We start from the raw sequence: 27,929 nt of genomic DNA on the forward strand, positions 1-27,929 counted from the left end.
AACCCATAAAGATTAACACCTACTGATAACATGGAATTTGAGGGGAGGAGGTAAATGTATCACAGCTGTACAAACCACAACAATTTCCTTAACACTGGTATTTTTTTATATTTCAAGCATAGCCTCCACAATAACAGCAATTCTTTATCAAGTACTAACAAGCTACCTTCCCAATGCTTCCTCTGAGGAAAATAAAGCTTTTGGGTTGGCACAAGATCTGACAGCTTCCTTTTGTCACATTCTGTGAATAGTGGCATAAGAAGTGACCACAGGTGCTGCTAATCATATTTAGCGAAGGGATACTCAAGGCAGAAATCAAGCATCTAGCCAGCTCCAGAATAATCTTTGAATATATTTTTGGTTTCCCAATTCTTATGTTCTGGAGCAGAATCATCATCATCATCATTTTGGCCATCCATTTCTAACTGGTGATCCTTAATGAAAACACATTTCTTTCTCAGAATGCTTTATATTTTGGAGTTGCCAAAGCTAAGGATAAAGAGATAAGATAGTAAGATCATGCAAGGAATTTTTATATAGTCATTACAATACAGAAGAATACCTATTCATCTTACTCCTAACCTTTTCTAGTTCTAGCTAGGAAAATAACTTAAAGATGGCAAAATTAAAGCTAAACCAAAACCTGGTTTTCAAAACAAGTTCGGGCAACTATGAGTATGAGTAAACAGGGGTAGAAGGGTTTTTTCCCCTTTCCATTTTAATTTCTGTAAGCCATTCGGGAAACATGTTTTTGCTGAACAGCTGCAAATCTATAAATTTATAAAATGTACACCTGACAAGAAGCCCGTTCAGAAGTTACATACGAAGTCAAAATCTCAATCCAGCAAGTGTGTCTTGGTCACACACACAGACATACACAATCTACCACTTGCTCCTCACTTAATTTTACTACAGGGAGAAAGTAATCTAGGCTTTACCTTGCAGTTCACTACAATATGAGTAATGGCAGATGTTTGAGGGGGGGGAACCTAAAAAGGTTTCAAGAGACAAAGTCAGGGACGACACATCTACAGATACCTGAACCTACTTATACCTTACGAGTACAGGGTATTGGAGATAACCTAGCAGCTGCTTCGGTTTTTGCACCAAACTCTCCCTTGCTACATACAGCTCTAGCTGCTGTGTTTTATGCTGATTTTAGCTGTTTTTTAAAAAAAACAAAAACCTGGGCTTTGCAATTTATTATTCAGTTTTAAAGGGTTTTATTGTAAATTGTCTTCTGTATTTTACTGTCTATGTAAACTGCCCAGAGAACTTCTTTATTATTAATGCTGCATTCCCAGAATTGCAGAGGAGAATAAGCTGCACCAAAAAATCTCAAGGGATATATTGCTTATCCAGAAAGCTTCCAGGCAAGGTATTGTTTCTGAGGTGGGTAAATGACACTAAGCATGATAGGCATCCTCTGAAATGGCTGGCTAGCTTATTTGATTAGCAGTCATATTCTAATATCTATTGAACTGCTTTCCGCTCTTCTTGTAATTGAAGGTTAATAAGGTTACATATTTCACTTGTTTTCAATAAGCATCTTCCTTATCTTCCATCATTCTTATGATAAATTTGAAGTGAAAGAGCATAGTAATTTACTTATGCCCCCACAGAAAGGTTGGGACTATCCATTTTAATGCTAATACACTGTGATGGTTACTTCAACATGTGCAACCATCCATACTCATCTCTTGTTTTTTGTGTAGTACATCTAACTGGTAAATGATGCATCAAATGGCAAACGAGTTTTGCTTCTTTTTGCAAATTCAACCTTTCAACATGATGGAAAAGCTAATACTTAAACATTCTGCAGCGTTGCAAAACATCTCACAATATAAGGTGTGCCATTTTTAGAAAGTAAAAGAAAGGGAGTTATCTGCAAATTGGAAAACCGAGGTCTGCTATTCTTCGAATCATAGAATTGTAGAGTTGAAAGGGACCCCGAGGGTCACCACTACAGATCTATCATTTCACTTATTTTTATATATTCATATAAAATGAAATGACAATTATTTGTCTGTAGTTATATTTTAAAAAGGATGCTGAGTTGGAAAATAACCAAGATGCACTGTTCACTGAGGTGCATGACTTAGCAGTTGGCAAGGTGTGTAGTTCTGCACAGGGAGACAACCACAATCAATCTGGCAAAGCACCTAACTATGAAACACATTGATAAACATGCTATATTTATAACTATCCTCTTAGAATGTAAGACCGTTAGTACTCAAGAGAACGTGATTTACCTGTACCCGGGGTTTATGGTCCATCTATTTACACCCGTGCAATAAAACAGAACTCCCCTGGAGTTCTTCGGCCACTGAGGTGATATTTATATACTGATGCAACAAGGCCAAAATTCTAACAATGCAGCAGCTTCTAGAGTACCTTTATACTTGTAATGCATGAATGCACTTCTCGTAATGATCCATAGCAGAAGAGGAAGTGCAGACAGGCAAGGATGGCAAAGAGTACCAGTAACAGGTAAGTGATGCCTTTGCTGTGCACAGGCACAAGGGGAGTAAGTTGCTGCTCTTCAGAATAAGGCAGAAAAGCCTAACCAACAAGCGAGGACTGCTTCCCTGAACTGCTAAGGGATTAAAGGTAAAGGTACCCCTGCCCGTACGGGCCAGTCTTGACAGACTCTAGGGTTGTGCGCCCATCTCACTCAAGAGGCCGGGGGCCAGCGCTGTCCAGAGACACTTCCAGGTCACGTGGCCAGCGTGACATCGCTGCTCTGGCGAGCCAGAGCCGCACACGGAAACGCCGTTTACCTTCCCGCTTAGTAAGCGGTCCCTATTTATCTACTTGCACCCGGGAGTGCTTTCGAACTGCTAGGTTGGCAGGCGCTGGGACCGAACAACGGGAGCGCACCCCGCCGCGGGGATTCGAACCGCCGACCTTTCGATTGGCAAGCCCTAGGCGCTGAGGCTTTTACCCACAGCGCCACCCACGTCCCTAAGGGATTAGGAGCTGTTTAAATTCCATAACTGCCATGATCAATCCTCAACTGCAAACTGAAGCTCTGGGAGGGGAATCAGCCCCCTTAACAAACAACAGTTCTTAGGATTCCTTGGATGGAAGCTTGACTGTTTAAAGTGGTATGATAGTGCTGCCATTGTGTAGTAAAGATGGGGCCTAAGCTGTTGGATCAACTGGATTTGGACTGAAGAGCCATATTTCTGAGATACTAACTTCTCCTCCAAAACTGCTATATTATATAAACTTATTAAGATTTCTTTGTATGTTTGCAGAAGCCATTTAACCATGTTATATTATTAGTTCAACCGGAAGTTTATTTACAGAAAGTGTTTTAGAGGAACAGGATTCTTGAGTCAAACTACAGTCGTACCTTGGTTGTTGAACACCTTGGTACTCGTCTGTTTTGGCTCCCGAACGCCACAACCCCAGAAGTGAGTGTTCTAGTTTGCAAATGTTCTGTGGAAGCTGAACGTTCGACGCAGCTTCTGCGGCTTTCGATTAAGTGCTTTTGATTCCTGCAGCCAATCGGAAGCTGCGGCTTGGTTTTCTAACGTTTTCGGAAGTCGAACAGAATTCCGGAACGGATTCCGTTCAACAATCAAGGTAAGGCTGTACTGTACTTAAAATGCATCAGACTTGTTGAAATGAAACAGGCTAACCTATCCTCTTGGTGCAGCCCAGCCAGAAATGTTTGAAACTTGTTTTGTACATTTCCATCAATGTGCTGGCTCAATAAAAATATGCAATCTTAGCCACATTTATTGTCACTTGCTTTCTCCTGTGGTATTTCATACTTCAGTCTATCACATGACTCAAGACTCTAAGCTCCTACACTAGAAGAGGCATTAGTTACACAATTAAGATATGGCAAGCTAACAGAGGTTATTCAGACTGGTTAAACTTGGTCTGATCTACTCTAAAAAATAATCTCCCATGAATGCTAGACTAGTTTGAACAAAAGCAAGCATTTGACATGTAAACAGTTGCTTTTTCAAGGTAAAAATTTAAGTAAAGCCCAAATGTAGTGAAAAAAGGGGATAATCCCTAATTCAACAGTAAACCTGCACAGAAATGACTGAATACACAGCAGCACTGGAGTACCATCAAACAAAATAAAAGTGTAGGAAGAATATGTAACCAGGTTTGGATTAAATAAGTACTCAGGCAGAATTGTTTCTGATTAGGCTCCACATTGAAGAGCTGGCTTGGGAATGATAGGATTTAGGTTACACTAGACTTCTGAAAATGTTGGCCAACGTCTGGGACTTGGAACAGTTTATCATGAAGGAATTAATTATAAAATGTTTTGAATATGGTAAGATAGGAGAAACTCTGGACATTCCATAAGAAGAAAACTGTCACCTTGCACAAGTTCCTAGAAGCATGATTTTGCCAAGGGATTCTGTTTTTATTATTTTCTGAAAAGCACATGCCATCTCACCTCACAACTAGCTACTTAAATTCAATAATTTCAAAAATACAGTGGTACCTCAGGTTAAGAACTTAATTCGTTCTGGAGTCCGTTCTTAACCTGAAACTGTTCTTAACTTGAGGTACCCCTTTAGCTAATGGGGCCTCCCGCTGCTGCTGCTACACCACCACCACGCGATTTCTGGTCTCATCCTGAAGCAAAGTTCTTAACCTGAGAACTATTTCTGGGTTAGCAGAGTCTGTAATCTGAAGTGTCTGTAACCTGAAACTTCTGTAACCCGAGGTACCACTGTAATTGGGAGGGAGCTGCCATTTAAGAAATCTAATTACAAAGGGCAGGCAAAATTAGTTGCATGGATATTTAGGATGGGGGAATACAACAGAACCTGTACATGGTTCATTTGGATATTAGAAAGGTTTGTACTTCAATAAAACAAGACTATTTTTAAACAACAGATTTTCTTTAAAAAAAGCTTGAGCTCACAGTCCTTTGAAGATCACTTTGATAGCTTCTCACTCCCTAAGGAGCTCATTACTTATAGTTTAGTAGACGGCACAGATCTGCTTCAGTTTTTCTCTCTAAGTATATTAGCAGACTACAACACCATTTACAGATTAACCAACAATGTTTTCCAGCATGTGGGGGGGAAACCCCTTTAATTATTGCAGCATAGGTCTTGCCATTTTTCTGCAATGCAAAACAAAGAATTAACTACTTACCAAGTCCCAAGAGATCGACAGTGGATTCTGGAACTTTCTTAGGACTTGCTTTAAGTTCCAGTTGTTGATCCTCTTTCTTTGGAAGCTTTATTTTGTAAGAAAAGGAAAAGATAATTAAGATTCTTATAGAAACCAAAATATAATGAATAACTGACCTCATCCAGTCTCACATTTCATTTGAACCTCTTATTTTTAAAATTAGTGTTACTAGCATGTACAGGAGGTCTTTTGGCGAAAAGTATGACAAAATATAATGTTTCGTTGCAGTGTTTGAGCTAGTGTTATAATGGCACATTTCCAAGTAATCAAAATACTACATATACATTATTGCAACAATCCTTATAACAGCCTTCCTTTTATTCTCCTCCTAATGCAGATGGAGAGTTGAGAAGAGTTGATTGCCTAAAGCTACCTAACACATTCACAGCTGAAACATAACTTGAACTGGGGACCTCCTGGCCCACAGCTCACACACTTCACCACTAAACAAATATTGTCACGAGTTACACTTGTACACATACAACAAAGAAGTAAAGATTAAACTGTCAAACTAGGACAAAAAGGACAAAGACTAAAATCCCCACTCAGCTCTGCCATTAAGCTCACCAGCTATCCCTGGGATAGTTATCATTCCTCAGCCTAGCCTTTGCTAAAAAGTTGTAGTGAAGATAAAATGTGGGGACAGAAACCACAAACACTGCTCTGAATTACTTGGAGGAGGACTGGGATATAAAAGTAATAATAAATAACACATTAATCTACAGAAAAATCATACTGATGCGTTATCTCAGGCAGGATGAACACCACAAATGATGGTTATTATTGAACATTCCACTTATTGTGGCACAAGAAAAAGACGCTTTGGTTTATTTCCCCAGCCATTTAATTTTTAAAATCTTTCCAGCTGGATGGAATTGTTTTAATCCTTTTATTATTCTCTTTATTTATTATAATGTTAAAATTATCTGTTGATTTTATTGTTTTTATAGTGTGGTTTTTGTAACCTGCCCAGGAAACGATTTTACAATGAAAGGTGAGGTGTAAATTCATAAAATAATACATTTCACAGTGTTTCCTAATGAATTAACATATCCTTTCCCCAGAGGTCTAGAGCAAAAGCACCTTGTGTGAATTATGCAGGACCTTTTTATATAAAGAAGGTTCCCCATGTGAACCTGAACTGAATAGCTTAGCAATATATTTTACTATAAACTATATTAAGTTTCTATTTCAAAATATTAGATTCATTTACATATTATTATTCATCTAGGGATTTGAGTGGGGGAGGATTAATGTTCTAAATAAGTAAGTTTTATCTTGTACAATGCTATATTGTGGAAACCACATGGTTAAGCGCCAACACAGCCAGGGCAGAACAAAAGGATTGGCTAATGTGTTGCTCTCCAGATGTTGTTGAACTACTATCATCCCTAACTGTGAGTCATACTGGCTGGGGCAGATGGGAATTGTAGTCCGACAGCACATGGTGGGGATTGCTTTGCCTATCTTGCCCTGAAGTATATAGTACAAGGCAAATGAAACCACCTTGTTAAGTTGCATGTGTCAACTGCTATCCTACTGAACAGGTAACTACTATGGGTTCACATATGCACTGCCATTTTGTGCTGACTGCAACATTAAGAGATACTTCACCATAGCCACCGTAGTTCAAACACCGCACATAAAACTGCAGTTAAAAAAATTCCAGGGTGGTGGTGGATGATGACAGTTTTGCTTCATCTTCAGCATATTATTATTAATTATAATTACTTTATTTCTAAAGTGTCCTTCATCCAAATGTCACATGGTGGTATACAATATAAAACCAATAAAACTTACAACAAAATTTAAAAATCCATCTTTTTAAAAAATAATAAAGTTAGAATCAGAGTAAATTCAGCTAAACCAATCAGTGGAGATCAGTTTCAAGAAGTCGAAAACAGATATACAACTTCCTGCAAAGGGCAGAGAAAATTATGTATTTTTGAGAATTTATATTTTTGAAAATTAATATTTACCATAATCCATATCTACATTATATTAAACTGAAAGCCTAACACTGCAGTTGTAAAGCAAACCCTTTAGGAAGCATGGGGTGTCTGTAGATGAAGCAACTGCTATTATTAAAATGCTTATGTGCTGCCTTTTTATTTAAAAATCTACAAGGCACCCAACAATCGCTAAAATAATACATTAAAAGCAACAGTCCAGGCAGTATAATTAAAACTGGCAGCAACACCTCCAGACATCTGAAACATCAACAGCAGGAGCAAAATTAAGCCAGTCATAGTACTTTGAAGAGCAAACGAATGCCACCACCTTGGGTAACTGCCGTAAGTGACAGGGAAGGGTTTGATAAATTTGGCAGCACTCTTAAGAAGGCATTACCATATCACCACCAACCATACTTCAGTGAAAAAGGGCATGTGAAACAGGGCCTCCAAGGAAGATTTTAAACTTGATGATATTACAGTGCATTCCAGTCAGATTACAGGAAATGGATAAAAATACTGAAAAGAAGCTTGGGACAATTTTCATATTCTTACAGACAAGTGGCTTTATTTATCACAATCACTATGTTGTTACGTGTGTGAATGGACATTACATATCTAAGATCATAGAGAAAACATTCAAACCACCTCAAACACAGTGCTCCTTCAACTGAAGCATCAATATGACAATTAAGAAATTATATTAAGTAAATGAAACTATCGATTTGGAGCTTGAACAGATCAACCATTGCACCCATTCAATGAACCAAGTTGAGAGGAAGAAGGGTGCAAAACCTAGTTTGATGAAAAGTCTAAAGCAAATCTGTTAAATGGTATGCTTACAAATTTAGTATTTTTTTTAAAAAAAATATATGCCATGCCACATAATATTATTATATTTTACTGCAACAAGAAAAAGTCCTACTATAATACCATGTTAATTAAACGGGGGCAGGAAGCCCTGCTTAGTCTGAACCTTAATAAACCTAGAATAATAATATTGCCAATTAATATAGTTGTATATACTTGGCTGGGTTTATACAACTCCAAGGATTAATTTATTAGGATATGATTATCACACAATATGGAACTGATCATGGCAGCTGGAGAACAAAAGCATTATAGAACTTGCCATTACAATTCTTCCAGAGAATAGAAAAATACCAATCGTCAGTAGAACAACATAATGTAGTCAAGCCACATACTGCTCCCTATGATAATTGCTCTTCTAAGTTCAACATGTCCTTGCTGCCAGCACCACAGGAGATATTTAAAGCTGCTCGAAAGAGTTCATTGATCCAATACAGCCTTCACAGTGAAAAAGTAAGATTTAAGGTGTAAAAATATTATACTTAAGACCAGATAATGTCCAGATTATTTCAAATGAACCTTTAGACAACTTGAATGTAATCCACCGGGCCTTCTATCACATAGGGCAGTCTATATCCCAAACCTCTGCAGAAAATCAATTTTACAATGTTTTAACTCTAGTAAAGTTAAGGCTATCAGAACCTTTCTTTTATTAGCTTTGGTATCAACAACAGTACAGAGCAGGTAGAGCGACTGTGCGTTATTCAGCAGTGGCAGCCCCAAAAATGTGTGTGGAACTCAAGGGTTGTATCCAATACAGCACGAGTGGCTTTCTGCTCATGCAATTGGATTTACCCTTCCTCTCCCTGCATGGCCCCAAAAACTTATCCAGAGGGTTCCTCAGCCTTGTGGATGGTACATGGGAAGCTTTGGGGAGAGGAGAGGGGGAAATTCTAATGTGCAAGCAGAAGTCTGTTGTGGAAGCAAAACAGTAAAACTGGCCATTAAAAAAAAAAACTTTTCTAAAATTTTCCAGACTAACCTAACGCTAAATATTCAGCGAGAGAAAGAGGGAGGGGGAGGAGTGCTACAAAGAGCTACAAATAAAATGGCTGGTTTCACTTGGTGAAATGGTGCTAAATTTGAGCTGAAATCGCAGTGATTTTCAACCAATTTGAGTGCTGGGCTGAGTAACATAAAATGGTATGCTTCAGTAACTGTAAGCCGCTTATATGATTATACTGTTCCCTACTCTCTTTTACTAACAGTAAAATCTCAATATATTTTAAAATGGAGAGCACTAAGAGCCTAAGACCATTAAAACAAAAGAAAGCAAAAAACTCCATAGGTATTAAGACTAAAAGTTTGGTGAAATGAACATGTCTTAACCTCACACCTAAAAAACAAAAGAGGCCAGTCTAAACTCCACTGGGACACAACCCTGTCCAGAACAAGTTTTACTTCCAATGCCAAGAGAGCATTTCTACTGATCATTAGTACCTTTGCCTTGCCTGGATTAAGCTTCATTCCAGTACTGAAAGTTCTCATATCCAAGTACAAATTAAGTATTCTCTAAAGTTACAATTAGTAAGGACACGGGTGGCGCTGTTGTCTAAACCACAGAGCCTAGGGCTTGCCGATCAGAAGGTTGGTGGTTCGAATCCCAGCGACGGAGTGAGCTCCCGTTGCTCAGTCCCAGCTCCTGCCAACTTAGCAGTTCGAAAGCACAAAGTGCAAGTAGATAAATAGGTACTGCTCCGGTGAGAAGGTAAATGGCGTTTCAGTGCACTGCTCTGGTTTGCCAGAAGCAGCTTAGTCATGCTGGCCACATGACCCGGAAGCTGTACGCCGGCTCCCTCGGCCAGTAAAGCGAAATGAGCGCCGCACCCCCAGAGTCATCCACGACTGGACCTAAAGGGGTCCCTTTACCTTTAAAGTTATGATTATTTTTCACTGGCATTTAAGAAATAATAATAGTCACTTTAGAAACAGCCAGGAAGTGACAGAATGTAGTTTACCAAATTCCAAGTCAAAATTTAGATGCCCATTCGATGTCTAATTTGCTTTAAACATTTTGCCTCTAATAAGAACTCTTCTAATAAGTTCGTCTTCTAATGTGCTACTGCAAAAAGCTTTCTTTAAAATATTTAAGGTTGATTTCTACTAAGTTTGGAACTAATTTAAGGCTTCCCAAATTATTGAACAAAACCTTCTTCTACTCTCATTAAGAACAAACTATGTTTATATAGAAAAGTAACTGGATTCATTCCCCCTTTATTGCAGTGATGGCAATAACGTTTATAAATGATTGCCTAAACATTTGAGAACTCCCTTAAGGCAAGAAAGTAATGTTAGCAATTTTCTATAAATCTTCAATGGGCTTGCAGATATTTTTCTCTGACAGCTCATATGCCCTTTTCATACCACTTACTTCAATAAGCATGCATTTAAAAAAAGCTATTACTCACGCTGAAGCTTCTCATCTGAAAAAGCTGTTCAACACACCTTTCAGCCCTTTTTGTTAACAAAATATATAAATGTATAGTACTAGTGCAACCTTGTCAGTTAACATTTCTTTATTTCTCCATAATATCTGAATCAGGAGAGGCAGTGCAAGCACTGAAGCAGTTCTTGAATGCAGTGGTGGAGTAAACAAGAACCAATCAACTGAGATTATATCCTGGGAAGATTTGAGATTTTGTGGGTAGGTCACTCCCATGGCCAGAAGCCTGGCCAATTGCCTGCTGTGGCTGGATGGGGTTCTTCTCTAAAGGAGCAGGCACTTCTTTCTATTGCTAATTATGTGTTTGGGTGAGTGACCTTCATGATTATAAATGCTGCTTAAAGAAGCAATACAAATCCTTTGGGTTCCTTTTTAGAAACAGCCCTAAATACAAATGACTGCATCAGCTGTCAATAAACATGAACCATTATCTAAGTTGTGCTCTAGGTTGTCGACTAGGTTCTACATAGGTAAAGGTACCCCTGCCCGTACGGGCCAGTCTTGACAGACTGTAGGGTTGTGCGCTCATCTCACTCTAGAGGCTGGGAGCCAGCGCTGTCTGCAGACACTTCCGGGTCACGTGGCCAGCGTGACGAAGCTGCTCTGGCGAACCGGCACCAGAGCAGCACACGGAAACGCTGTTTACCTTCCCGCTATAAAGCGGTACCTATTTATCTACTTGTACTTAAGGGTGCTTTCGAACTGCTAGGTGGGCAGGAGCTGGGACCGAATGACGGGAGCTCACCCCGCCGCGGGGATTTGAACCGCCGACCATGCGATCGGCAAGTCCTAGGTGCTGAGGTTTTACCCACAGCGCCACCCGCGTCCCAGGTTCTACATAACTAGCAATAAAAAGAAAATAATTTGTTTGGCATTATGTACAAGCCTATGTTTTCTCAAGTTAAGAGATTGAGTGATATATAAAACTGCCTACCAAGAAAAAGGAAAATATCCACTTCACTGTGGAAGAAAAATATTTTCCCCTTCTTCAAGGAAGCCATCCTTGACCAGGGTTTAGGAAAGGACAGTGGTACCTCGGGTTACATACGCTTCAGGTTACAGACTCCGCTAACCCAGAAATAATACCTTGGGTTAAGAACTTTGCTTCTGGATGAGAACAGAAATTGTGCTCTGGCAGCGCAGCGGCAGCGGGAGGCCCCATTAGCTAAAGTGGTGCTTCAGGTTAAGAACAGTTTCAGGTTAAGAATGGACCTCTAGAACGAATGAAGTTCTTAACCCAAGGTACCACTGTGTTTACTGGATGCTAAAGTGTTTTAAAAGGAACATTTTCCTTATAGAATTGAACCCACCTATTTTCATTAGCTACATTCCTTGTTCCAAATTCTACTTAGCTATTGGTCACTTACACTTTTCTTGCCTTGATTTACTTAGTTTATTGCTTCTTATCTGTACAGATTAAGAATACATTGAAATAGGCAGAGAACACTACTATTTAATGAAAACTTGAGCTGAAAGTTAAAGTACGTAAACTAACTTGTGTATGAACAAACCCAGTGATTTGCCCATATCCAAATTACAGCAATATATAAACTCAGGCATATCTTAAAATATACTGGCATCACATATGTCCACTTACAATGGAAGTCTTTACATATGGGACAAACTATTTTGTTTTTTATTTCGATGATTTGTATACTGCTTAATCCGTCATCTCTAAGTGGTATACAGGAGATACAATAAGACTAAAAATAACTTAAAAGTATAAATGCAGAATTTAAAAACCCACTGGAATAAAACTAATAGCTATTTGCCCTAGGTGACCAAAGCTGTTGCTTTGAGTAGGAAACACATTCATCTTACATTATGCACCATACATTCTTATTTATGCATCTATGTTAAGACATAAGTCAGTCCCTTATAAAACCATTTGAGTTTTCTCATCTTTTAGTAGAATCCTGCAAAAGACTCAGCCTAGCAATTTAATTAATCAATTAATTAATCTAATCATAAATCTGCTACATACACATTAGTGTCCATCAATGCAAGCATCTACTAATTCTGGGGCACATGATCAGATTTATCTTCAAAGCATCATATCAGAATGTTGGCATCCGTCTGTCTCAAGAGACAATGAACTGTGCCTCCGGGGTGAAGTCAAACCGCTGTGTTAGCAGCATGAAAGTGACTGCCCCAGAATGCAAGCCTAGCCAGTGAGTATGGATCTCCCTGGATGCCCAGATGAGAAGACCCCACTGATGTGATCCAAAGGAAAGCAGAGCAGTATGTTTGGCACCAGCTTGGCTGCAGTAGGAGGAGGCGTACAATGCACCATCCAACCATCTTAGGGGCTCCACTCCAGATTTGTATAGGATTTACACCTTTGCTTTTTTCTTCTACTGAAGATATCCCACAAAGCAGTAGAGGTTTAGGATCAGTTTTCCTTCTCCTAGAAGGGCTACCATCTAGGAGATGCTGCTGGGTAGTTAATGTAAACCAGTGTGGCCCTTGAGTTAATGAAAATGTATTAAATGGCTGTCATCTCATCCAGTCCAGCATCCTGTCTGAACTATGCTGGGATAGAACTCTACCTATGTTCCAATGACCAGCGCCTTGGCCTTCTTGATATTCTTTCCCACAGACTCAATTACTGATGCAGTTACAGCAATATGCCACAAAACCACAATATATCCATGCACTTCTGGAAATACCACCATATTAAGACCATTAAGTGAAGAGCTTAAAATAATGTTTTAAAATATCTAAATAAACCCACACAGCTGGGTCTGCATGATTTTAAAGGTAAACCCATATACTTTTCCTAACTACAGGCTTAACATTCCTCAATCCATTTTTGTTGTTTCATCACCTCTTGCTCATTTAATTCCATCCATAAATGGTTATGCTGTCATTATTTTATTTATAAATCATCAAAAAGAAGGAGGAAATAGAAGCATTCAGTTTTCTTTCCTTGTTTCTTTCTAGGCTAGCACAAAAGCAGGCAATTGATCAATATAAGATGTGCCAAGCAATCTTGAGCAGTTATTTGTTTTGCAGTGTCCAACATGGGAATTAATGATTTCACAACACATCCTGGATAACAAAAGTCATTCTCAGAGCCTTCTCTGACCCACAGACATTAAGGAGCAAAGTGTTAGAAAAATGTCATGCATTCATTGGACTGTATTAATAACACACCAGAACAGCTAGGCAATGCAGCCTATGAATTTCACTATGAACACTTTTCAAATATATTCTAATGGATGCAGTTAAACTGTAATAACTCTACAGAGAACCAAAAAGAGAATCAATAAGCAAGGAAATCTTTCTAGTTGGACTACCTTTGATGGTATTATGTAGAATTAATAGATAATTTACTTCCATAAAAGCTGAAAAGATGGTTACAAAGAGAAGTATTTTTCAACCTCAGTGGAGAAAATGAAGGAATACTTTAACTTAATTTTTCAAGATCCTTGTCTCAGTGGTAAGTTGAAAGCCATATAAATCACCACTGCTGGAAAGGCACAGCTTCTGGAGGAATAAAGGATGGACAGGCTGCTTATTGGCAGCTGAAGGTCTTTAGGTATTAGTCTATAAAGCCATACAACTCTCCTCCCTCCCCACTGCATATTATTCTAGAAATTGAGACAACGTATGCTGCAGAGGAACTGCAAAAAAAATATGAGAGGACAACTTAACTTTTTTCCCACTTGAAAATGATGTCATGCTTAAAAGTTCCAGCAGGTATTTGTGTGGCTTTCTTAGAGCACTTTGGCCCCATACCAGAGTGGTTAGCACTTTTCTGTTGATAGATGACTAAAGATTCTTTTGGAGATGGGGACTTGTGGATAGGCTGATATATAGATTAAATATTAGAACTTTCTCCCTCCCCACCCCACCAGCCAAGACACTGTCAAACTATAAGGGCTAGAAGCATGGATTTCTTAGGATTACACTGGCTGTTCAAAACATTTTATGGACTATTAAGCAGCCTGGACAGCATATTTTATGGGCCTCTGCTCTGGTAAACATGGAAATTCTTTTGTCTTGCCTTCATTGGTTACACATTCTTTTGGAGAATAGAGAATGAATACTGAACATGCATGTTTAGTGATAAAAAAAATCCAGCCCTCTCCCATCTCCTTATATAAACTATATATACTGCTGTTGTTCTCTGTAAATGTATTCAACTATGATAATTACCAGCAATTGTTTCACTCCATCAGAATGCAGATTTGCAGTTCATATTATTAAAAAGCTTGTAACTTGTTCTGACCCTCACTGCCAGAAGCCAATCTATGATGCTATGATTACTGGCCACATAAATTAATTTTATTTGCCTTTAAGCTGTCACTTAATCTTTTAGTATCCATAATTGCTGCGTGAACAAGAACTGCCACTCAAACCAAGATTCAGAGAACACAAATTTTATCATGATAATGAATGTTTTTTTAGCCCTCCCTCACTACAAAGGTGAGGTGGGGGGGGGGAGATTTTCCCTATGAAAAACCCAAATACATCTTTTGCTGCATATCTGTTTGTTACTCCAGCCTAGTTTGTTAAGAATAACATTGAAGGTAAGGTTGGGAAATCAGAACAAAATTTATGTATGATGGTAAAATGTGTGTACGTAGAAAAATGGAAAATATATACACAATACTTTTAAAAAGAAAAAGAAAAACCTGAATGTATTTGTTGTAATGAAACAAAATATATAAACACCAAACATTGTTACAGCTAATTTCAACATAATGAGGAATGGCTTTGAAGTTTTGCTGAAGGAGGGAAAGGCAATGTATGAGTGATCTTGCACATATGATTTTAATCCCTGGTGAAACATTGGAAGGGCATGCATGCCACAATCTTCCCTGCAGTGAGATGCATATGCTGTCTGCATCCCACTGTGAGGAGAAAACAATTGTTAGCTATAGAAAAGGGATGCAGAAAGTCTAATCACTCTGAATGCAACTTCTATGTTAACTGAATAATCACTGGAAAGCATTTCTGTTGTCATTTTAATTTCGTGTTTAATCCAGCCTCCTTTTTCCTTGTAACCCATACCATGAAATCTTTCTCTTAAGCCTCTTTATTCCCATCTTCACTTCTTGGCATGCTCTGCTTACTCAATAGGATGCCTTTTCCTTCTGTACCATCACAGTCTGCATGTCCATCTGTATCGCTCCCCTTTTCTGTTTCTAATACTGAAACATTTGTAGCCCCATTTCCTAGCGGCACTTTCTTTTTCCAGATCATAGAGGCTACCCTTTCCCCCCCTCCCCAGGCACAATCATCTTTGTCTGCACCATCTCTCAGCTATCACCTCTTTCTTCATCCCAGAGGTCTTACCATATCTAATCTTAACCACATTCTAATCTTCATAAACCTGAAGTCTGAAGCTGCTGTTTACTTCCATTTTTCTTTCTTCATCCTACTCTCACACACACCCTTTCCTTCTTTCATTAAAAAATATGTGTGTTTGCTCCATTTCTGTCTCTATCTCACCTCTCTCTCACTTTATGCCTCCTTGGTTCAGCAGGAGCACAATATAAGTCCTTCACTATCCTAGCAACTCACCCTAGTGAAAGGGAAACAAGGGAAAGAGAAACCTGTAGCATGGATGGCTGAACTGGGACCATTCCAGCACACAGTTCTGAATTGAGGGAAAGGAGTTCCAATGCAGACACTGCTCCATCTGCACTGTTCCACGTTTCACTGGATTTGGTATCCCAAGTCTACTCCCACTTTCTGATGGGGTTGGGAGTGCCTATGATTTTCCCAACAAGATATGGGAAAGGGTCATGGACAGCAAATATGTGTAATTCCTTCAAGAGGCTGCAAACACAAAAGACACATGTACACAGACCCCAATCAAGATTTGTGGAAGGGCTGCAGCTCAGTGGTAAAGAACATGAATTCCCTGGCACCTCCAGGTAGGTAAAGATGTCTGGAAAAGATTTCTGTCTGAAAATCTGGAGAGCTGCTGCCAGTCAGTGTAGAAAACAACACTGATATAGATGGTCTGACTCAGTATAAGACAACTTCCTATGTTCTTAGGCCTGCATAAGAAGAACAAAGAGCAGATACACAAGTCGTTCATGCAGTTGCTTGCCCTGCTTCAGTGTAACATCAAGCACTGCTTAGTGACTGCAGCATCTATGGGAGAGGAGGACAAGCTGAGCTAAAAATCTTATACAGGGTGAGAAAAAAATGGCTATACAGTGGTACCTCAGGTTACATACGCTTCAGGTTACAGACTCCGCCAACCCAGAAATAGTATCTCGGGTTAAGAACTTTGCTTCAGGATGAGAACAGAAATCGTGCTCCGGCGGTGCGGCAGAAGCAGGAGGCCCCATTAGCTAAAGTGGTGCTTCAGGTTAAGAACAGTTTCAGGTTAAGAACGGACTTCCGGAACGAATTAAGTACTTAACCCGAGGTATCACTGTATACTGTAGGTTAACTGAGAGATAGGAAACAAAACCCTAACTACAGTAGGAGTGACATGGGTTAACTGTAAATACTGAGTTAAGATTATTTGCCTAGTTTGGCAGGAAGTTCCCAATACAGTGGTACCTTGGTTTACGAACTTAATCCGTTTCGGAAATCCGTTCTTAAACCAAAACCATTCTTAAATCGAGGCGTGCTTTCCCTAATGAGGCCTCCCGCCGCTGGTGCCCTTCCACTGTTCGGATTCTGTTCTTAGACCGAGGAAAAGTTCTCAAACCAAGACACTATTTCCAGTTTTGCAAAGTTTGTAAACCAAATTGTTCTTAAACCGGACTGTTCTTAAATGAGGTACCACTGTGCTATCAAAAGAGGTCTGGTCTTGGATACAAAGGCTCAAAATAAAAGATCAGCCATCACTCCTTCAGGAATCGATAGAATATCGCTTCCAGTAGTAAAACATGTTCTATTTCAAAACTTAAAGAGCAATTCTTTTGACAAAAAATCTCTGCACTCTTCATTCCTCTGGTTTTCTTCTGGACAAAAATAATCCTTTTATTTATTAATAGCATCAATAGGAGTGAAAAGGGGGTGCTTCACAATAAAACAACAGCATCTTAGAACTCACTGCATTCCCATAAGTTGAACTAAACACACTGCTTTGATCAAATTAGTACCCATGTACAGATCAAAGAATAGGGCAGCTTCCATGCCTCCATTAATTTCTAATACATTTCTCTGTACAAGGTTAAAACAATAACTGTCCCTGAAGAATTCACAACGCTCTAGAAAACTAAAAGAGCAATTGGCAACAGTTGGCTGTACAGGATGATTTAAAACAGATTTGGAACCCTGCTATACTGTCATCTTATGCAAGCCAAGCTCCCTCTTATTAAAAGGCACAGCAAATCACTCTCTTTTTCCAGATAACCTGTGCCAGCTATTATTAGCACGAAAAGGCAGCTGGAAGAAGAGACCCAAGGCCATCCGAGAATGAGAGAATGGAAGTTTCTTTCCTCTTGTGGATACATTTGATGGAAGCTGTCATGAGCTTTTTTTGTCTCATTAGTATTTCCAACTGAGATTTCCATGCAATTCATGCTGCTAGGTAGCAGTGTCATATTTAAGCTTTCAAAATTATTCAAACGACTTCTATTTCATGCATTTTAAACACACATTACAAATAGCAATATACATAAAAAATATATTTTAGTAAGAGAAAAAATTAGCTTACTTTTTCAACTCCTAAGCATTTCAAAGGTTTTTCTGGCTCTCTATCTTTCTTTTTCTCTTCCTTCCTTTTTTCCTTTTCCTTCTGTGGGAAAGATGTTCTGTTATCAGTTTTAGATACGATAATCATTTAAAACACTGACAGACATAGTTTCATCCAAGATAATGTTAATTTACTTAGGCATATTTATACCTTGCCTTTTAGCTGAAGCTCCGAAACTGGTGGAAAATGTATTGCAAATACAATAAAATAAATAATACAATAGTTACTGTAACAGGGTAAAAGTGTACTTAAGTGGTCTCCCTTGTTCTTTGATGTTCCAATGGCCACTTAGCAGCTGAATTGCCTGGCCTGGAACTGACTGTTGAAGAGGCAGATATTGGTTGCTCTTAGGCCAAGACTTTTTTTACTTGCTTGTTGCTGCTTATGTCTTTCACAACGTCTGGCTCTTGAGACAAATGCATAGATTTCAAAAAGACACTCACTGAGGATTGCAGGATCACACTAAGCTCTCAAATATTTTCTTCAGATGTAATAGTACAATGTCATAATCTGACTGTGTCTCAAAGCAATTCAAATTCCTGATAAATGGTAGCGGTCTTACCCGGGTAATTTAAAGTACCCTAGGAGGACAATGAAATTGGGTTTCAGTACCATCCCCTGTCTTGTCAAGCCTCAAAACAGTGTAGCATTACACCTGCACTAACTGTAGAAAGGTATCAAAACTCCACAAAGGTAAAGGGTAAAGGTACCTCTGACCATTAGGTCCAGTCATGACCGACTCTGGGGTTACGGCGCTCATCTCACTTTATTGGCCAAGGGAGCCAGTATACAGCTTCCGGGTCATGTGGCCAGCATGACTAAGCTGCTTCTGGTGAACCAGAGCAGCGCACTGAAACGCCATTTACCTTCCCACCGGAGCAGTACCTATTTATCTACTTGCACTTTGACATGCTTTCAAACTGCTAGGTTGGCAGGAGCAGGGACCAAACAAAGGGAGCAAACTCCATATATTATTGTAAAAGAACAGGAAACACGTGAGATATTGACACAACCACCACCTCAACTCTCAAACATGCAAGTTAAGTTTACCTGAATGGATCTCTTCGGTTTACATTAAAGGAGGGGTACAATAACACTTGTGGTTTAAATTAAAATGTTTACAGACAAATCATGGGATTGGCCTAGAGAATACTGTTCAACATTATTCAAATTCAACGTAGAAAGCATCTGCATGCAACAAGCACACAAGGAAGAGGAGATACCTCTATTTTGTTTTTCTCAGAAGCAGCTTGCAGAGAAGGAGAAGATGCCAGAGGTTGAGAAGCATCAGAGGAAGACATCTGTACAAAGCAGATGAAAGATGAGAAAAAGGAGCCAAGGCAGATTTCACTAAGACTACAGAATAACCATCAGTTTACTTTGCTCTTTCTCATTTATCAGAAGATACAGATGAAATACAGACAAGGCAGAACAGAGATGAAATCAGCGACACAAAACGTATGCATGTTGAGGACTACATGTTTTGGTTAACTTCGCTACTGAAAACATTCAGCGTTTCAAGGAAGACCAATGAGAATTCAGAATACTTCCTCAGACCAACCTAGCTGTTTAACTAAAGCACACAAAATTTAACAATTGTGCAGAAGAGTACATGCTGGCTTGGTTTGCAAAGCATAGGTAAAGGTGAAGGGACCCCTGACCGTTAGGTCCAATCGCGGATAACTCTGGGGTTGTGGTGCTCATCTCACTTTTCTGGCCGACGGAGCCGGCATACAGCTTCCGGGTCATGTGGCCAGCATGACCAAGCCGCTTCTGGCGAACCAGAGCAGAATACGGAAACGCCGTTTACCTTCCCGTTGGAGCAGTACCTATTTATCTACTTGCACTTTGACATGCTTTTGAACTGCTAGGTTGGCAAGAGCAGGGACTGAGCAATGGGAGCTCACCCCGTTGCGGGGATTCAAACCGCTGACCTTCTGATCGGCAAGCCCTAGGCTCTGTGGTTTAAACAAAAGCGCCACCAGTGTCTTAGTGCAAAATAAGCTCCTAGAAAAGAGAATGCAGCTGCTTTGCTCCCTAGTTATTTTGTTGCTGCACTCAGCTAGGGAATGTTTTGGTTTAACATATCATCCAAACACAGGTTCATGGTTTAGCTCTCTCAAAAAAGGCCATAAGCTGTCCTATGATTTACAGCTCATGGTTTTTCTGGAGGCAGGGGCATAGAAGGGGGGGGTGGACCACCCCAGGTGCCCTTACTGAGGGTGGTGACATTTGGTGTGCCGCCCGCCTATGACTGCCAAGCCTACCCCGAGCCACCAGAGTAAGAGGGGGGAGCTGCGCTGCTTTGCCAGTGGCATTCCCCCCTTCCACCTTCATTTTGACAGATTGAGGGAGGCTTGGGAGCTGCAGGCAGGCGGCACACTGAATGTCCACCATGGGCAGCTCACTCCGCCCCCAGCTGCAGGGCACCCAAGCAGCTATCCCGCACCTGGGAGGGCACCCTCTGCGCCACGCCCCCCTTGGGAGCGCGCCCGCCCTGGGCGGCACGGGCATATGCTCTGCCGCTGTCTGGAGGGAGTCCAGATTCAGATGGCACTAAGTCAAACTGCAGCTCAGGACGGCACAGCAGAAAAACAACCAAGGAGGAGCAAAGCTGCTGCCATCTCCTCTACTGGCACCTCCACATTCACTTCTTCGCACTAAGCCGTGGTTTGGGCTTAGCATTACATGCAAATTACATGCAGTTACCTCTTCATCTTTTTAAAAATTTTACTACAGCTTTTTCAAAAGGCAATTTTTTAAAAAAATCAATAGTGAATGCTTTATGGATGAATTCACCAGAATATAAAATAAGAAATGAACTTGGATAAGATCACATCACAAGCACGAGGGAAAATAATTACATTTCATCCATTGTTCAGTTTTATCCAGTGTGACTGTTGAAATATTAATGTCCTGAAACTGAAAATGAACACTGTCCCATGGGGAAGGGGAAAGAGGCAAAGGCGTCTTTGTTCTTGCTCATTCTAACAGAATTATTTATTTAAAGATTGAAGCAAAATAACTCAGAACTCTAAATGTATAACTTTCAAATAAAGCACTCCATTTCAAAACAGTAAAGGAAAAAATCTTCGTTAATAAGGAACAGCCTGCTAACCATAAACTGCCGGTTGTATTATAATGCAGTTTGTATAGTCTTTTGAGAATTTCTACATACACCTGTAATCAGCAGGGTATTTTCAGCATTCAACAAAGTATTATTCAGCTTGTTTATGAGCAGATGCAATTATACCTTGAAATTTACTGCAGTATTTTCAGAAATTTCCATAAACTCCCAAAGAGCAGTCACAATCAGAAGGCCTAAGAAAGCCCATTGTTACCTGTTAGTAATAAACTTTTGAGCTCCTGCAAAGTAGAGGTGTAGGAGCCTTGAAATGCCAAATCCATCAGCCCAAGCTTTTCAGTTATCTCCAGAAACTAGGCAGGCAAGACAGCGCCACAGCTGGGACTTTCTGCATGCAAAGCATGTTCTCCACCACTGAGCAACCGCCTCTCTAAATAAACAACGGCCAACTCTTGACATTACTAAGAGGCCCCATAAGCCACACGTGATGTTAAAAATTCTGCTGGCAACATCTCATTGTAACACTTGGAACCACAATGCTTTAACAACTTCATTTCATTTCTACTCTCAAATTGTTACTCCATATTTTCTATTCTTTGATTACTACAAACTATTTTTAATATTTAACTCTCACAAACCATTTGTTGTGGGTAGGAACATGACTTAGCAGTTTGTCTATATGAAAAATTCTATTTGGCTGTGATTATTCCACTTCAAGAGCACTAAATGATTTTTTTTTTTTTATGTCCACAACCCTGTGAGTATATATGTATAAAAAATTACATGGTGACTTTGCTCCTCAAGGTCACTTGCTTGTTCTCACTAAGTAATAATTTGGCTTAGCATTACAAGAAAATTGGGGCTATTTTTTTTGGAATGTGAAAATAGTAAGATATTTTTTTAAAAAAAAAAATGTTAAACTAAATGTTAGACTAAACTAAATGTTAGACTTCATTATAATCAGCTAGGATTATAATGAATCTGTTGGATCCCAAAAGCAAATTAATATTATCTTTTAAAATGGTGTATTAGGATTTTTAAAAGGTCAAGGTCAGTCCGCCAAGTAAAAGTTGTAGTAATATGATCAATGGGCTGATATAGATCACTGCACAGCAAAATTCCAATACTGATTTCAGGCAGAGGAATATAGGGATGCCTTCTGTAAGTAGAGCCACACTGCCTACCTTCAAGCAGACAGGTAGCAAAAATATATGTTATTTGCATTTCAAGTTAACCCCCTCCCAAAAGGAGCTTGGTGTGAATGAAGGTGGTCAACAAGGCAACACATAACCAACTTATGGAGTTCATTGCCATGAGAATAGCAAGTGCTCACTAGGTCAAATGACTTCTCAGAAGGTCTAGAAGGATTCCTCGAAGTATGGTACTTAGCCATAACAGCAGAGCTGAATGTTAAAACTGTATATCTCTGATCATAACAAAGGATTGCCAGCTCAGCCATGCAAATTGGTGGCCACTGTCAGGGGATACAATGCTTGGCTAGAGGAATCCCTGTTCTGATTCAGCAAAGCAATTTCCATTTTACAGTTAATGAGTTTACATGCCCAAGTTCTTTTCAGTAGCAAAGGTTCTTGTGAGCCTTGAAGGAACATCTATCAGTACCCCACCCATCAGTTTAGAGTCACAAATACTTGACAGCAGGTTTCAATCACATTCCTCTTCATTCTCCCTAAGAGCTCCTCAGTTTGTGGGCATGGTACAGTACTTTATTTTTCATGCAAGTCATTAACACCAATTTTATGATTAATGATATTTTTTCCTGTACTGACAGGGTTGGTCTTTTATAATATGTTGGCAGGGAAACTTTTTTTGCCCTTAGTGGTCAATTTTGACAGGTGGGTGGAACAAGCACAGCATGTAAATCACATGGTGTTGTGATACCACATAATTCGTAAGCAAGTGTCCTGTTCATGTTCACTTGTTAAAATCCATGCACAGTGATGGATTGCAGTGATTGCAGAAGTGACAGGAAGGGGAGGAATCACAGAATCATAGAATTGTAGAGTTGGAAGGAACCCTGGGGGTCATCTGGTCCAACTCCCTGCCATGCAGAAAACTCAGTTAAAGCATACATGACAGCTAGTTGTCCAACCTCTACTTTAAAAATTCCACGCAAGGAGAGCCCACCACCTCCTGAGGTAGTCTGTTCCACTGTTGAACAGCTCTTACTGTCAGAAAGTTCTTCCTGGCTTGCACAGGGTAGCCCAAAATGCCTCTGATTTCTCATCCTGCTACAGCTGCCCCCTGCCCTATCCCATGCCTTGCGAGAGGGATCCATCAACTGCCAGGAGCAGCTTTGTTAGGCGGATCACAGTGGGCTGTGGAGGTGGGGAGCAATCACTTAAAATATGTCATAGTATGCATAATTTAACTATATTACAACATGCACATGTTAAACCAAAATTCAGAAGAAATCGATCGTTTACTTACACTGCTGATATTAACAGCATTTTTGTCATAGTATTTCTTCTTCTCGTATTTATCCCTGATGAAAAATTCCACAGCTCTGAGATCAGATAACTTAAGGAAGACAGAACACAGACCAAACTAAAGAGGGTTTACAGTACAAAACATTTAATTCCCAGTTATATCCTAGATAAGATCTTTAAAGCTAGAAGCACACACATTCAATTTTAATTAGTATTTTAGCAAGGTCTCATTCAATACTTGATTTCATATAAGCACACCTTAATACATCGAGCCTTCTAGCATAAAATCTTTTGAACTACATCTCAAAATGCATGTGAGGAGTGACTATATGATCAGCATTAGTAAGCAAAAAAAGAAAAAAGAAAAAAAAAGAGCTCTTTAAATTCCCCCCAACTTTTCTAGTACAGACTCGAAAAAGTTAGGAAAGTTAGGGAGGTGCACTTTCTTGACTAATGTAGTCACACCTATGCTATGCACAGTTAATGCTTCCCTGCTGGCTATCAATGGGCTAGGGGTAATTTAAAAAAACAAAAACAGTTTTTATAGTTCCAAGCATGTTTAGAAGTCTTCATTACAGTAAGTTAGAACTAAAAGCCCCGAGTTTTAGCTAGCCCTGTTGTCTGACATTTTCCCTTCCCCTCCACAACTCTGGTAACACTTGGAGACAGGTCAGAGGAAAGACACTGTTAGAGGTGTGCCACAAAGCCATTATACATCATGTCAGAATGGATGGGTGCTAGTGCTGGCTCTGAACTGAGTGGGACTACCTTCCAAACTCTGTTTCCAAAATGTGTTACCATCACTAGTTCACATGCACTAGCACAGTACAGAAGTGGTACATAGGGATGGGAGATGCCTCAGAGATTGTCCAATCAAAGACAGGGCTAGAGGTCACCTGGGTTATGCTTATTTGTGATTTTTTTCCCCCACTACTAAAAGTGGTCTACTAGACCAAGCTCTTTATCGTAATATTTCTACATATTTAGCAGTATTTAACCAAATGTTATCTCTGAATATATTATTATTTGGAATAAACTAAAAACTGTCTCACAATTCACTGAAAACCAATCATCCAGTGTTTCTTTCTTGTTTTTACTCCTTTTCAATTTAATCACTCTATGCACAGTACAATATAATCATGTACATTGTAATAATACTCAAATTACTATTGTCTTCTCCCAGTATGGCAGTGCACAAAGGATACTGATCTGTTTGTGGTCTTCGAAAGTTCTCTGGTAGATTAGCTTCATAGAGTAGCCTTGCCTTGGTATTTCCCATCTCCTGCATGCACTAAAAGCAACAGCAAAAGAAAAAAGATGGACCATTTTAATTCTTATTGCAAACACAGCCACTGACGTCATAACCATTTGTACGTGAAAGTCATTACTATCAAGATCAATGGGACTTTTGAGTATTTATAGTTAGAAGTGGCCTGTAAATGTGCAACTATTCAAGCAACTACTTTTGTAGTCATTTTTCGCAAGTATCATAATATTCTGGCTTTAGCCTTTTCATGGAATCTTCTCACGGAATTATATTCTGCAAAAGCAGCAGTGCTGACGTGCCTTGTATGCTTTCTGCAAGGTAAAACTTTCAAACACAACGAAAAGCTTAAGGTATTATTCTTGACTGATTTCTTCCTACGCGTAGCAAAACCTTGTGGAAGTATTTTGGAGTTCTGTACTGTTACAAGGAGCAGTCAAGATTACTAAATGGAAGTTTTTTAAAAAATCAAGCAAAAGAACGCTCATTTTGTCAGTTCCCCGCTTTTTTCCTTTGACAGCAGATAACTATTTTAAGCATAAATAACATGTGCATTGTACAAGTTTTGTCTTGTTGGGATAAGGTTGCATAGTACTGCCTAAGCAATGCTAAATTCTATTGTAAGTTTTTGGTAGGGAGATATTATCAGGCACTTTTAGTGTTGAGGAAATGGTAATATCCCTGTTGAAAATGTTTCCGCTACCATAAAATATACTGCACACTGCTTTTATACCATAACATAAATTGCTTCTATATTTTTGATGTTGCAAGTACTGTATTTTTTTACAATTGTGCTTAAACTGCCTTTTGATAATTAAATGTCACATTTCTAAAAATTTATAGAATTCTACTTTAAGTGTATTAATGGACAAAATGATAGTTGACAGGAACAGGTCATCAGGCTAAGTGAAGTTATGTTTTTGTTGAAAAGCTGGATAATGTAACAGAAGTGAAATGCTCCTGTAAACTGAAAATCCTTAAAGACTGTCGTCAGAAACATTGAAAAAATAGTGGCTATTTTGAGATAAGGCAAAACAGGACTGATTTATCAAACATGCTTGTGACACCCTCCAAAAAGCAGGCCTCTCTTTTGGAGAATTGCCAGGGTGCATCTTGATTATCAAAACAACTGAGACGATGCTCCCCCTTTCTTCAGCCTGAAAAACTGAAACTGATACTATTACCACCCTGATTATTAATGAGGGCAATATGAAGGTTCTCTCTGCCTTCAGTAAAAATCACCACTTTTTTTAAAAAAAAAAATTGCAATATGCAACTTGATTGATTGGGATCATGTTCTGAATATGGAAGAAGCCCTAAGAAAAATGGGAGACACTATGCCAAAATGGATCAGGCTATGAACAAGTGAACAAAATAGAGGGCCAAAAGTTTCAGGGCATCATTCACTTTATTGGCTAGAAAGCTTTTAATACTATTAGACTATGCAAGTTGCCACAATACAAGTTTGGCAGCACAAAGACAAGCCATTATTAGCATGGAACGTCAATCCATTTCATTACTCTTTTCACACAGAAAATGGCAGCTGTCATGTGGAAGCAGTTTCAAACAGCCTTCAATATGTAGTCTTGATATTTTAAGTAGATATGAATACTGAAATCCGCAAGGGAAGCAAACATAGTGGCTGCTACATAGTGTCCTCCTAACGAAAATGCCTCTAACTAAATAACAGTTGTTGGTCCTTTTTTTTTTTAAAGGTGGGCAAGAATAATCCATTTTACCAATTAAGCTTGTGAAATAAACTTTCCAGAAGATTTCTGCCGCCCCCACTACAATTTTAGTTTTCTTTACCTGTATTTGTTCTGGTGTCCATTGGTCCAAGTTGACAGACTTGACCCTTGATATATGAACCCCCAGATTTCGATGAATTCCAGCGCATCTGATACAAATAAAGACACCTGTGTTCCAGGAAGCCCATCTTGGACCTATGGGAAATAACTGATATGAAAATATTGCAAGATCTGGCTATGTTTTAAAGTAAGTTTTATTTCGGGCATATAAATGCAACTGTCAGTTTAAGACTATCATTCAGACAGTCCATTTGCACATATTACTGCATGTAGGCCTTTGCTTTTACTTCCCAGGCAGTAGCCCATTTGCATAGCATCACAAATTGCTTTTCCAACTCTAGGAAGATAATAATATCCAGCAGTCCATTGGATCAAAGTCTTCTACAGTTGTTGCCAATCCAGCACCCTTGGTTGCCATGGCACCTGTGAAGGCTTCCAGTGGTGCTTGTTGGCAGGTGTCCCAGACTCTGAGCTTTCATTTTTTAAAATCTCTAGCCCTCTTAGAAAGAAAGATATTGGGACAAAATAGGCAGTTCCATTCATTCATTCATTTTCTATACCACCCTTCACTGGAGGATCACAGGGCAGTTTACAATATACAATATAAAAGCACAAAAATACATACAATAATAACAAACACAAACAATAATCCCCCCTGCCCCCAGTTTAAAAGGCCATAGATTGTTTAATTAGCCAAAGGCCTGTTGCCTAAAAATATGTAATGAAGGCGCCAGACGAGCATCCCTGGGAAGAGCATTCCACAAGTGGGGAGCCACCACAGAAAAAGCCTGTTCTCGTGTTGTTGCCCTCCAGGCCTCTCGCGGAGGGGGCACGCGAAGGGCTCAAATTATGATTGCAGGGTCCAGGTTGGTTCATATGGGGAGAGGTGGTCCTTGGAGTATTGAGAATTGTGTGAAATGTGAGTGGTACAGTACCCTATGGCTGTGTGGTAGGATGTGTAGGTGGAAATTATGGGAATGGTTGCTTGACCAAATTATTTTAGCGCTAGAAGGGAAAACAGGCAATCTGCAAAACATAAGGAATAGTCCCATGGTTGCACCTACACTGACCCAAGATGACATGATTGTGGGGTGCCATAGGAAACTGATTCACATGATAAAACACAAGCACATATGGCCCTTTTGTTACGTCACAGATTTAAATTCCATAATGGTCTCAATAAAGTTAAGTTGAACTCTTATTAACAAAA

At 39.4% G+C, this 27,929-nt stretch overlaps 1 protein-coding gene across 3 annotated transcripts in view; it reads right to left on the minus strand.

The window, feature by feature from the left end:
• Positions 1 to 27,929, minus strand: part of SMAP1 (small ArfGAP 1) — a 64,825-nt gene that overhangs the window by 11,264 nt on the left and 25,632 nt on the right. For 2 of the 3 annotated variants that reach the window (XM_083431701.1, XM_083431699.1), the window contains exons 2-7: positions 26,721 to 26,854; positions 24,853 to 24,938; positions 23,649 to 23,724; positions 19,339 to 19,416; positions 18,077 to 18,157; positions 5,140 to 5,224 (exon numbers count right to left, since the gene is read on the minus strand). In XM_083431701.1, the coding sequence (XP_083287827.1) occupies positions 5,140 to 5,224; positions 18,077 to 18,157; positions 19,339 to 19,416; positions 23,649 to 23,724; positions 24,853 to 24,935 (403 nt within the window). In that variant the 5' untranslated portion in view covers positions 24,936 to 24,938; positions 26,721 to 26,854. The remainder of the gene's footprint in view (positions 1 to 5,139; positions 5,225 to 18,076; positions 18,158 to 19,338; positions 19,417 to 23,648; positions 23,725 to 24,852; positions 24,939 to 26,720; positions 26,855 to 27,929) is intronic. The other variant, XM_083431700.1, reaches the window with a different exon arrangement.

The sequence above is a fragment of the Podarcis tiliguerta genome (genome assembly GCF_965153285.1).
Source record: "Podarcis tiliguerta genome assembly, chromosome: 3".
NCBI classification, from domain to species: domain Eukaryota; kingdom Metazoa; phylum Chordata; class Lepidosauria; order Squamata; family Lacertidae; genus Podarcis; species Podarcis tiliguerta.